Source organism: Rhipicephalus sanguineus, chromosome 6 (assembly GCF_013339695.2).
Source record: "Rhipicephalus sanguineus isolate Rsan-2018 chromosome 6, BIME_Rsan_1.4, whole genome shotgun sequence".
In the NCBI taxonomy this organism is placed as follows: domain Eukaryota; kingdom Metazoa; phylum Arthropoda; class Arachnida; order Ixodida; family Ixodidae; genus Rhipicephalus; species Rhipicephalus sanguineus.
The window spans coordinates 130,672,846-130,684,878 of record NC_051181.1 but is presented as its reverse complement, the minus strand read 5'-3'; the positions used below and the strand labels follow the sequence as shown (position 1 = coordinate 130,684,878).

At 48.9% G+C, this 12,033-nt stretch overlaps 1 protein-coding gene across 1 annotated transcript in view; it reads left to right on the top strand.

Annotated features, from left to right (window-relative positions):
* Positions 1-652: 652 nt before the first annotated feature.
* The window catches only part of LOC119397544 (uncharacterized), a 13,786-nt gene continuing 2,405 nt past the window's right edge, over positions 653-12,033 (top strand). Inside the window, exons 1-9 of the mRNA XM_037664968.2 lie at positions 653-755; positions 1,080-1,191; positions 2,633-2,721; positions 3,138-3,248; positions 4,649-4,828; positions 6,379-6,474; positions 8,867-8,899; positions 9,647-9,700; positions 12,000-12,030. Coding sequence (XP_037520896.1) covers positions 705-755; positions 1,080-1,191; positions 2,633-2,721; positions 3,138-3,248; positions 4,649-4,828; positions 6,379-6,474; positions 8,867-8,899; positions 9,647-9,700; positions 12,000-12,030 — 757 coding nt within the window. The 5' untranslated portion in view covers positions 653-704. The remainder of the gene's footprint in view (positions 756-1,079; positions 1,192-2,632; positions 2,722-3,137; positions 3,249-4,648; positions 4,829-6,378; positions 6,475-8,866; positions 8,900-9,646; positions 9,701-11,999; positions 12,031-12,033) is intronic.

Below are 12,033 nucleotides of genomic sequence, written 5' to 3'. Positions count from 1 at the left end.
ACACAGAGCAGTCGCTCAATAGTTCTTGGGTGGGCTGGTTGGTTCATGTACGTTACGGCAGAACAGCGAAAAATACGGGACAGTGAAACACACAGGAGGAAACGCTATGTCCTGTGTGTTTCACTGTCCCGTATTTTGCGCTCTTATGCCATAATGTACAAATCAATGTTTTTATGACGGAAGCAGCGCACGTTGACATAAAAAATACACTTGTAGAATAGACTAACACAAACACTTTGTCCATTCTATGAGTGTCGCCCTTGTTTCTATGCGCGTTGCTGTATTTCGTCAAGACCCTAGTCCCTAGAAGAAAGAAGAGGGGAAAATCTAGGGACTTTAGTATTTCTTCATGACTAATCAAGTAGCCCACTAGTAGGCCTTGAGCAGTGTTTGTTAGCCCTTTGTTCGTTTCTTTCGGTGATACTATTTTCGTCTTTTCTCTTAATGCAAGCAGTGTTATTCTTCAAATTTACAAATCCGGATGCGAGGTCGACATTTATGACCAAAGTAAAGCATGTGATAAGTGCATGTCCACGAAACTACACGTTTTGCGCATAAGAACGAAATTTGGCGCATATATACAAACAGTTTCGATCCTGCAGCTTTCGAGGTACAGAACCTAACACATATATAGGCCATCTGTTTGAAGACGTACATTTAATAATACTCGTACTATAAACGACTTATCGCAGGCGATTCCCGGCATGTGCCGCATTTCCTCGAGGGAAGCCATCGGCGTCGCTGCAGCCTGCCTGGTAAGCTAGTAAGACGAAGTCACCACCGTGCTTAGCTTACGCGTGAATAACGCAAACAAACATAGCGAGTTTTAGTACGACGTACGATGCGTCCGTAACGGCGTTGTGCACGTGAAATGCGGCCGACGCACTCGGTCAAATCGGTGGGCCTAGCTGCTTCCGAATTGGGTATGCAGAGCTTGGCGGGCTGTAGCGCTTGCGGGTTTGGAGCAGGTACTTGAATACCTGCCTGTTCCGCCACAGCAGCGCCACAGGCGCGCTACGACAGTTTTCGAATGCCCTGAGCAATTAGGTAACTTCGCAAACGACGTTGCTGTGACGCAGTTGATCAATGCCTTCAACGTGGCTTACGTGCTGAAGCCTGAGATAGAGCGACATCTCAGGAAGCAGTCCTGGTTCGTCTATGTTCCGGACGTACACGACGTGAGCAAGCTTGGTGAGTCACTGTTCCGACGACTTGGTGATAAATCGTTGAGAAAGAAATGTCGCTGGCGCCAACGTTCCGACGAGGTCGACTAATTGTCTTCGTCATGGCCCTGATGAAGACGAGTCCTCAAGCCAAAACGTTGGCTTGGGCACGCGTTTGAAAATTCGAATAAGAAAAAAATAATAATAATAAACAACGATCACTTTAAAGGGACCGACAACTGACCAGAACGTGCGAGTAGATCGTGGTGGAAATAAAGAGACAGATTCAAGCATCATTTTCGCGATGTTAGTACTTATACAGTATATCGCTTTTAAAAGTAAAAAACCGGTACGTCGCGGAGGAGCCTTGAAGCTGGGTTATCAAGTCGTTCTCTTTGCTGTACAAAAGTATAATGCTTTCATCTGCACAGTAATAACTGCTGGAAATTGGAGTATGTGTGTTGTTATCCATCGCCGCTCTATTCTGTGCTGCTTACGAGGTAAAAGAAGTTGCACGCTAAGAAGCGGCGCTGCCTTAGCGGCAAATAGTGGAACATATCGAACCGCGGCACATGCGCGTGGAGCGCACGCATGCGCAGCACACCGCCGCGCACAAGCACGAACCGCTCTCGCGCTCACCTCCCATTGTTTGCAATATGTGTTGTGTGTATACGACTTCGTAGTCGCAGCAGATTGAAACAAGAATATGTTTCGCAGCGTTTTCCACGTTACCATTCCGTGATTAGACACTTAAATTTGACCGGTAAGTTCTCCGTTGCGCTAAAGAAAACAGGTGCCATAAAAATTGGTTGTCGGTACCCCTAAGAGAAAGAAACGAGGGAGTTCAAAACCATCTGCGAACTTTATTCTTCGACTTCGACAGAGCGCTGAAGTAGCTTACAGAGACACGAATTCTCAATAGCCTTTCAGTTAAGTTAACAAAGTACGGTATTACCGAACCGCTTTCCCTTTCTCGCTCAGTGGCGGATCCAGATGGGGGGGATCGCTTCTGCCCTCTCCTTCAGTGCTTGTTGTCCACCTCCTTCGTCAGATTTCTTCGGCTACCACTGCCCAAAAGGGGTAAGGATAATGTTGTCCTCAACCCCCCCCCCCCCCAAAGTAGGCACCTGGATCCGCCCCTATTCTCGCTCGCTGTGCTTTAGCCGCTCCCACGGTTCCAGAGACAGTGCGTCTCCCTAAAGGCAGCTTCGTCTTGAACAATGCGTAGACTGAGAGGCAACAATCAGGCGTGACAATATTCCCATAGTAACTTTTTGAAAAAAGCATTTGTGGAGTTGCGGTGCCTTCACTAAAATTACGAGCGGCAAAAGCACAACGAGCGAGAAAATAGGAGCAATACCGTACCGTATTTCCGTTACTTGCTAAAAGATTATAATGATTAAAAACAGTCCAGTTCGTAAAATTCTCAGTAATACGCGTTTTAACACACTTCGTGTCTCTCTGTACAGTGGGCGTCGAAACGTCGAACTACATCGCGCTAGGCCTGGCCGGAATAAGTATCATTTTTGACGCCTTCATCCTGGTCGGAACCGTCCAAGTGAGTTGAAATACGGGTGGATATACCACGGAATCGATCATAACGTAATGCTTATGAAAAGAAGGCGGCATAAATGTCTATTATTCTTAATAGTTTTATGTCATGGTTCACCAGGAATTTACGCACGTCATTTCCGTCACGGAACTGACATCACTAATAAGGCACACGGGCAGCTCAGAAAGAAATTGAGAAAAAGAACATTGAGTGACCCGACCACGGAATCGAACCTCCTGCTCCACAACTTTCGAGCCCAGAAGCCGGGCGCGCTGACCACTGCGTCTTAATTAAGACACATGTCGTACATTGCCTCTTTGATCACTTTTTCTTCCTCCGTGATACAACCACTTTTTGTAACCACTTTTTCACGAACAAGCGAGTGCTTCATGTTGCGACGACCGTGTTGCGGTCATGTGCAGTACATCCCCGAACTGCTGGATTCCGGATGCATATGGCACTATGTCGACCTCGGTGCCGATATCATCGTCGGCATGGCGTCGGCCAATTACACGAGGCCCCAGGTCGTGGTGGTAAGCTTGGCTCCTTTGCTAAAGCCCGTTCGAGTTTTGACAACTCTTGCAAATTTGCGCACGGTTTTTCTTCCTTTTCAACGCTAAAATTTTGTTAATGGAATAGCAACTCACTTAAATATGTAAATTCATCACCGGCTGTAGACAGCAAAACAATTAGACAAAGAAGGCAAAGCTTGGGCATTACAAACAGCTAAGCGTAGTGCGTATATAGTAAGTGTTGGAAACAGTGTCGGCGACATACCGAACCACTGCGTTACTCTATATGAAAGCCTATGCGCCCCAGGGGCGTAGCCAGAAATTTTTTTCGGGGGGGGGGGGGGGGGGACACCTCCTTTATCTGAAGTGGGGGGTCGGGCAGGCAGATATGATTGTCATTTTGGGCTCTGTATGCCATGGCAAAAAAAAAAAAATTCAGAGAGGGGGGGGGGGGGGCATGGGCCCGGTGTGCCCCCCTTTCCCCATCCCTGGCCACGCCACTGATGCGCCCATCCTCTTGGCTCTTTCTTAGAGTCATGGGAGGAGCGACTCTCCAAAAGAGAGTTAACGTATATCTTTAAAGAGAGTTATATCTGTGGCAAATCAGGACTTTGCAAATGAGTAACAGGTAATCTTTCTAGAGTGTACAGTGACACCGTAAGCACACGTAAGGCATATAAGATGTATAGTGCAAACATACAGGTGAACGAGCATAAATACGGATGGACTGCAGACTGGCGTCCGAGTAAAAAAAAAATTACACCAGTTCCACCCAATGTGAAATCTGCAGAACCAGCGGAGCTGCGGTTCTCGTGTATTTCCATTGTGATTACGACTTCGTCCGTGACCTATAGATTTGCTGTACATGGGGCTCCCTTAGGAGCCATATAAAGGAGCCATATACGGTAACCTAGAGTTAATATATATGCCACCTTTAGGAAGCAGAGTTGCGCATAGGTCTGGCTAGCAACCACAGCTATGCGGTGAAATCGCACTCTGTTTTTGCAGGCGACATGCCTACCGTGTCGCCGATTAACAGTTCTAGCGCGTCGAAGATCGGCGATAAACATTGGCTGTCGATGACTAGTGTTAATTCAGTTCGCTGCAGCGGCGGCGTCGAGAAATGCAAAAATTGGCCCGAGCGTCAGCTTCTCCGCAATGCATGGTTGCTAGCGGTGTTTGGAAGACAGATGCGCAACTGTGCTACCTAAAGGTAGCATATACAGTAACTCTGCGGTAACCTAGGCAGTTACGCCATCTATCAGTGTATCTGGTAACTGGAGTGTGTCATCCAGCGCGAACACTCAGCTGTCCTCAGGTCCCAGCCCTAGAACAGCTTCGCTCTTAAATATAAGTAAACGGGTGCTCGCAGCCAAGCACAGGTACTGCAATCATCGTTGCCCGCAATTTGGATGACGCAGCACAAAACCAAGGTCGCCAAAGCGCCCACTCACAGATCGGGCTGCGCGGGCGTGGGCCTGTGCACCGAGACTCCCTCCGCTCTCAATGCAACGGACATTGTGGAGGATGATGGGAGAATGCCGCACGGCGCTAACGACAGCAACCACCGGACAGCGTCGACAGAGCGCGAAGACGACCAGGTGGGTTTCATTTCTCACACATGCAGCGATGAGAAATCGCTGAACAGGGAATCTGGCTGGAGCCAACGTTTAGTTTAGACAAGAGGTTCACTATATAAAAAGTTTTCAGCGCGCACAAAGATGTAGCGTAGGCGCGTGTGTGCGCATGCCCACGCGTGCCAGTAGGTTGGGTCTTCAAGGACCCCTAAATCACCCAGAGGTCGAAACTTAGTTGTAGTGCTGCGGTTGTGCACAAGTCTACAACGAACGCGCAGCCGCGAGAATTTTTCCAAATGGTGCCATAATAGCGGAGTTAAGTGCATTTCGTTCGCTCCTTCCTCTCGCTCGCTCGCTCGCTCGTTTCGCTCTTTCCTTCCCTACGCTTCGTTCGTTGACTCGTCTCTCTTCCTGGTCGAGTGTTCCTCCTCACCGTGCGAGGAAGAAAAGCAGGGAGCGTGCGTTCCTGCAAAAAAAACAGGTTTTTACTGCTGCTGACACGACCAGAGTCTCCTGGTGACGTAACTACCAGTGCTGGGGATACCGAAGGCCCAGAGAGGAGCACGGAACTTTTTTTAGGTGCGAAAGCATCTAATGCTCGGGGCAGTGTCCGTTCTGCGGCGTCCGCACCCATACTGCGCATGGGCCAACTCTCCCCCTCTCCTCGCGGGAGGAGATGGGGTGGAGGAGGTGGTGTGAGCGCTGCCTCCGCTTCGTTTCTTCTCTCCCGTTTCTCTATCTCCGCCACAGCTGCGCGCTCGTATATAATGCGGCACGCGCTCGCTCCCGTTGCACTCTCCTTGGCAACGGCGCTGTGGACGTTCGCGAAGCTGAACGTAAACGGCAACGCCGGCAAGCGAATCTCGAAGCTGCGAGGCTGCGAAAATGCGCGTTCGCTGTGCTTCCGTCATTCTCTCTCTGTGCAACGGTGTGCGAAACGCCTTGAACAACGTCGACGCTAGTTGCAGCGGCAGTGCCACCGCCGCGGAGCAGAGGAAGGCTCAAGAAGCCGAACGTAGACGTCAGCGTCGGCAAGCGGTAGTTCAAACGCCTCGACAACCACTGTCTCATAAGTCACATAAGAGAAACGGAAACTCGATGCGCACCCCCTCCCCCCCCCTGATGCTTTTGCATCCCACCATAGTTGCCCGGAGGGGGAGATGATGTGTAATTTTTTTTTCGTAGCGTGCGACGCGTAGCGCTGCCGCATTTGGCACTGCTGATCGTGATGGCGTTCTAAGCTCGATGCGCGCGTTTACTTGCGCGCGTTTACATATTGTAACATATGTCGCAGGTGGTTTAAAGGCCCTTTAAGAGAAGAAGACAAACAGGCGATCCTTCCCTATACGTCCTTGTTTGTTGTCTGCGCGCTGAAAACTTCCCATAATGAATTCCTACCAACTCGCCCGGTTTTCATTACATTTACGACAAGAGGTATTGTCAGCGCATCGCCTAGAGCGAATGCTTCGACAAGACTGCTTGTCTTCGTCCGGGACAGGACAAGTTGTCTTGTCTCACCAAGATCGAAGGATGGTTCAGGGCGCGCGTTGACCTAGTCGACGTTCTCGTTACAGGCACTGCTTGTAAAAGAGCGCTCCGTTCATCCACGCGCAGCCGTGCATCTGTTTCGAGCTGGAGCAACAGAACATATGTCTCAAACAAAAGAAGAGGTACGAATGCTGAAACTCAACATCAGTGTGTCTTGCTTCTTAGTGTAACGAGTTTGCTGAGACCCTGTTGATGTGAGTAATAACAATAGATAAAAAGTCGCAGTTTCGCCGCGAGAGCGACGCAATAAATGCGATAGCAACAAAGTTGAACGTTACACGAAGTATGGCTAACAGTTATGGCTTACCCGATAGGATCCGATATGGCTTATCTCTAGGAAACGCTGGTAAGGGGTACGGCCGCTCCATGGAGCGAAGCGCTCTTCGCGTTGTATGTCGCTTCAACGCGAAGTAAGCGATGAGAGCAGAGCACGCACAAGGATATGAGCCGTCTACTGATTTCACTAGAGATAGCGCGCGCAATCCCGCCCTTTTGATCAAAGTTCGCAGTTGTTGCCCGAGAAACGCTGCCCCCCTCCCCCTCACACACACACACATCGGTTCTTAAGTGGGCTAGTTGTTTCATGAACATTGTGGCATCGCAGCGCAGAAAACAGGACAGAGCGCTGTGTCCTGTGTGCTCATCGTCCCGTTTTCTGTGCTGTCCTGCCGCAATGTACAACACCGGCACCCTTCATGCTCCTTCGCCCGACGGAGCTGGCCGGCGCGTTTCATGGATGGATGGATGGATGCTATGAGCGTCCCCTTTATAACAGGGCGGTGACATGTCTGCCACCAGGCTCGAAGAAAAAAGAAAAAAAAAGAAAAAAAAACTTCCTTGTTTCAAGTTGGTCTAATACCTTATCTACATTGATTAAATCTATGTTATTATACCAAAAAATATAAATTCACGGTCCATCTCTCTGGCTCTTAAGGCTGAGTGACCTTATTTTTCCCCATTATTTATTTTTGTACTTTATCTCTAGTTTTCTGCCACCAGAGTTGCACGTGTCACCATCATCTCTGCTTGAGCCGCGCCCGTCTGCGGCCTTCGCAAGCTCTCGCTGGCACATCGAACATACGACGCGCAGGGCGATGTCATCGATTTGGACTTTATGCGGCAAAAATGCACCTCGAGTGTTCATAATTTAGAGCACTGCAGTGGCCCGGGCCCGGCCCGGCCCACGGGCCGGGCTGGGCCGTCCGAAGCGTTTTTCGGTGGGCCCGGGCAGGGCTCGGGCGTGAAAGTGCGGGCCCGGGCCGGGCCCGGGCTTGAAGCCGCGGGCCTGAGCCGGGCCCGGGCCGGGCTTGAAGCCGCGGGCATGGGCCGGGCCCGGGCTTGAGGCTGCGGGCCGGGCCGGACTCGGTAAGTCGGGCCTTCGAGCACACGCGAACGTTACGCATTGCATGGTCTAAACGATACTGTGCCAAGCTGAAGTGACACGTGCAAAGAGCTGGCTCTTAGTAAAGCTTAGCAATAAAAATAGAAAAACAGTTGAAGTGCTATTTTTTTTCCACCAGTATATATATATATTGGCACTGTATATTTTCACTAACGTTTCGTCTGCTGGACCAAACTTTGTCAAAGTAACAAGTACATCGTGGTGGGTTTCCTTATAAACACGCCAGATCACGTATATATATATATATATATATATATATATATATATTAACAGCACTAACAATGGGCTCGATCACGGTTGTTCCCATGGGAGGAATAAAGATTTCGGTCTTTTATTCTAGGTTGACACATACGGTACATTTCATTTATATTCCTTGGTATTACATGCCAAAACCACGATATGATTACGAGGCACGCCGTAGTGGCACCGGATTAATTTCGATCACCTTGAGTTCTCTAACGTGCACCGAAAGATAAGTATATAGACGGGTGTTCTTGCATATCGCCCCCATCAAATTGCGGCCGCCGTGGCCGCGGGAATCGCACCGGCGTCCTAGGACTTAACAGCGAAACAGATTAACCGCTGAGCAACCACCGCAGGCAAAGCAACATTTCGATGCATGTACACACCGGATTTTCCGTCCAATCGCCCGCTACAAAGCGCACGGCATCATTAATCATCATCATCAACAACTAATATCCTCTAGCGGGCCCGGGTCGGGTCTGGTCATGAACAAGCGCGCCCTGGATTAGTTTAGTAATGAACGCCCGGGCCGGGCTCGGGCTGGGTACGGTCAAGTACGCCCGGGCCCGGTCTTGGAACCACGGGCCGGGGCCGGGCTCGGGCTGGGTTCGGTCATGTACGCCCGGGCCCGGGCCGGGCCCGCGCTTGGAACCACGGGTCCGGGCTGGGCTCGGGCTTCATAAAGCGGGCCCGGGCCGTAAAATCCGGCCCGTGCAGTGCTCTTGTTCATATAATTGTTGTCGCAATAATAAACCTTATGGAAAGGATATCACTCATCCTTGTGGTTTGTTCGCACGCGTGTTTGCGTGCGGAATGTATTTTGATTTACCGTGCTTAATTTTTAAAGTGTTTCAATTGTTTCCTTGCAGAAAACTAGCCTAACCGTTCTCACGGAACCTGCCGTAAGTATAATTTATTTTTTGCGCTACCATAGCGCACTCCTGGTTAATTACCACCGAATTAAATTATGTGCACTACTAAGTGCAATTTCTTAGCAGGTGATTGCATCAAGCCCGGAAAGACGTGCGAATGGTCTTCACAATTAAATAAATGTGGAGTGTTGAGTATGGTTAACTAAAGATAAACTTTGATCAATACGTATGTCAAACAGCGCATCTAGAATATCTAATATAGCCGTATGCGAGCGTTGAGTATCTCCGCTAGGCGGGGGGGAGGTAGGGGGACGTTTCACCGCTGTGCCCCCCAATTCCCTTAGCTCATCCCGACCCGTTCCCACAAAGGCATTTACGATCAGAACGCCGTGCAAAGGCGAGGTATTGGAAGAAAGGGGGTTCGCCCCCCCCCCCCTTATCCCCACTATGGCCACGCCTGTGAGTGTAGCCTATATTGAAACAAAGGAAACGTATTATCAGTCATATTAAGTGCAGAAATCATGACAAAGGGAAATCTATTAAAGTGGACGAAGGAACATCTCGCTGCCGGTGGGAACCGAAATTCGAAGCTTGTGGGTTCCTGCACCCTAAATTGTGGATTCCCATGTGGTGGTGTACCTCAACATGTTCATTTAGACACAGTCTGCATGTATCGATGGTTGAAGTTCCGTAAGGTGTGCGTTGCTCGTTGGTGCCTCACTGTTCAGCTTTTAGACGAGCGAGTGCACCTCCCTCTGTTCTCTTACTTCGACGCAGACGGTGCGGCAGTTCCTTCACTTCTCTTACGTCATAATGCGTGCTGCTGTTAAGGTGAGTGGCAACTTCCAATGCTTGAGCTCTTACAGCCTAGATTTTTTCCCCTTAAAGAAAAACACTCGAATCGCAGTGAGAAATGCTTGTATGCGAGCTAAGGACTTCCAAAATCGCTTTCACGCCATTCCAGTACCCCAAAAAACTGACGCGGGGCTTTTAGCACAAAACAATCACGTGTTTGCATGGTTTTCCAGCAAACAAGTTCGAACTCGGCGGGTGAGCCGTTCTCTCATTTTATGGCAGCTTGCAAAAACAAGAATAATATATTTTTTTTTTTTTTTGTGCACCTGAATAGATGAAGCCGCGCGAGCTTCTTGAATCTTGAGCCCTTCTCGAAAGCACCGTGAGGAATACACTTCTCGCTCTCTCTTTTTAAAGTCGGCAAAGGTGACACGCCGACAAGTTTCTGCAATATTTTGCTAAAGCCAAGAGCGGTGGCGTAGCGGTTGCGGTGCTCTGCTGCTGACCCGAAGGTAGCGGGTGCGATCTCGGCCAAGGCGGTCGCATTTCGATGGAGGCGAGATACTAGAGGTCCGTGTACTGTGCGATGTCAGTGCACGGTAAAGAACACCAGATGGTCGGAATTTCCGGAGCCCTCCATTACGGCGTCCCTCATAACGATACTGTGATATTGGGAGGTTAAAGCCCAGATATTAGGGAGTTTTCGAATAGGGGCCCCAATCGTTTTAGGGCCCCAAAGAAATAGCGTCGAGGACACTGCGCATGCGCAAGACCCGAACAGCGTTTGAGTTTTGCGTTGGGGACGCTATTTCTCGAATTTAGCAGGAGCCCGAAAGCCTGCCTCAAAAGCTTTACGTCAAACAAACTTGACGGCACCCACTGAAGCGACGTACGGCTCTTGGCCAAGACTAGAGTGACCTATTATAGGAGGAACGAAAGAAGATGGCTCTTAAGGGCTCGTTTTCTTTGTTAGACACAATATAAATGAGAACTAACAGACAATAACGCCAAGGAAACTTTCCTTGGCGTTATTGTCTGTTAGTTCTCATTACTATTATAGGAGGGGTGTCCAAAGCGCCGCAGACCCTATTCGAATACTCTTAGCTCCTGCTTGACCCAAAGCGAGCACACGCAAAGCGCTTTGGGGCCCCTATTCGAAAATTCCCTGTTATCATTAAAGCCAAGAGCGGTGTTTGGATAATATGCGCTTCTTGCCACGGGGTGCCACAGTAGTAACACTAGCGCGCACCGGAATCGAACTCAAAATCATGACGCGCTTGACGCAGATTCTTTCGCCTTTGTCCCCCTCCCCCCATTCGGTGTAGCTTCCAGCGCATTCGTTGGAACGAAAGAAGAGAGAAAGCGCTTAAAGTGCACGACAAATCCCTGTAAATCCGCTCGTTCTTGACGGATCCGAAAAATTTTTGCGGCGATCGATTCGCGAGGAAATAAACTCCCGATACTGAAGTCCATCGATTATCGGAAAAGTGGTTAAGGACCCCTTTCGAGTGACGCAATGACATTTCTCCAAAGCTCGTCTTGTCAGAAAAGACTGCCTCATATAGACAAATTAATGTACTGATCGCTTGCACGAGGACTGTGGTGGTGTTTGAGGATAATAGTGCGCAGTCTTAATTTACACTGGCCTGTCAAGACAGTTGCTTTGCAGGCAACGAGCACCAACGGATAGTTAAGTACAGTGTTTACCCGTTCTGCACCTCGCTTTGTATCACCTAAATTTGGCACCAATAAATCATGTTCTGTAAGATCAAATACGATTTTTTTAATCGTTAGGAGGATTTTTAGAAATCGCCCCTTTCATTTAGTACAACGCAACTATGATGTTTGGCCATTACGTGCACGAGACATTAAAATGAATACTTGTAACAGGTACAGTAACTTCTGAATTAATTGACTTGCAGCCCTTATTTGTAATGTCTAAATTGTAGCCGATGACTTTGAATTAATATTCACTTAATTCGAATTCCGAGGTCGACACAAGTTTGAGGCTCTTTTCTCAATGTTTCAAACTAAGTGTGTTGTGTGCCACTAATTCTTCAGGTTCAGCGCAAAAGGCGAGCTTATTTTAAAAAATGTAAGTGGAACAGTACATCCTTACTGCAAGTTTGACATGACATCACTTATCTCAGGTAATGGTGCTAGCTTCAAAACTGGTTCAGGGTGAGTGTACCTTGTGAATTCTCTGGCTTTATTTCGCGTATTGCCATGTGTGCCAAACTGAAACTGATTAGCTAAGTTGTGGTTATTACGCAAAGTTGACGTTCTTCTTACTACTATACTGAAGCTAATCCACGGACCTTTGTTTATCTTGCAGTTTCAGAAGCTGGGAATGCTGGGCAGCTTGAGCC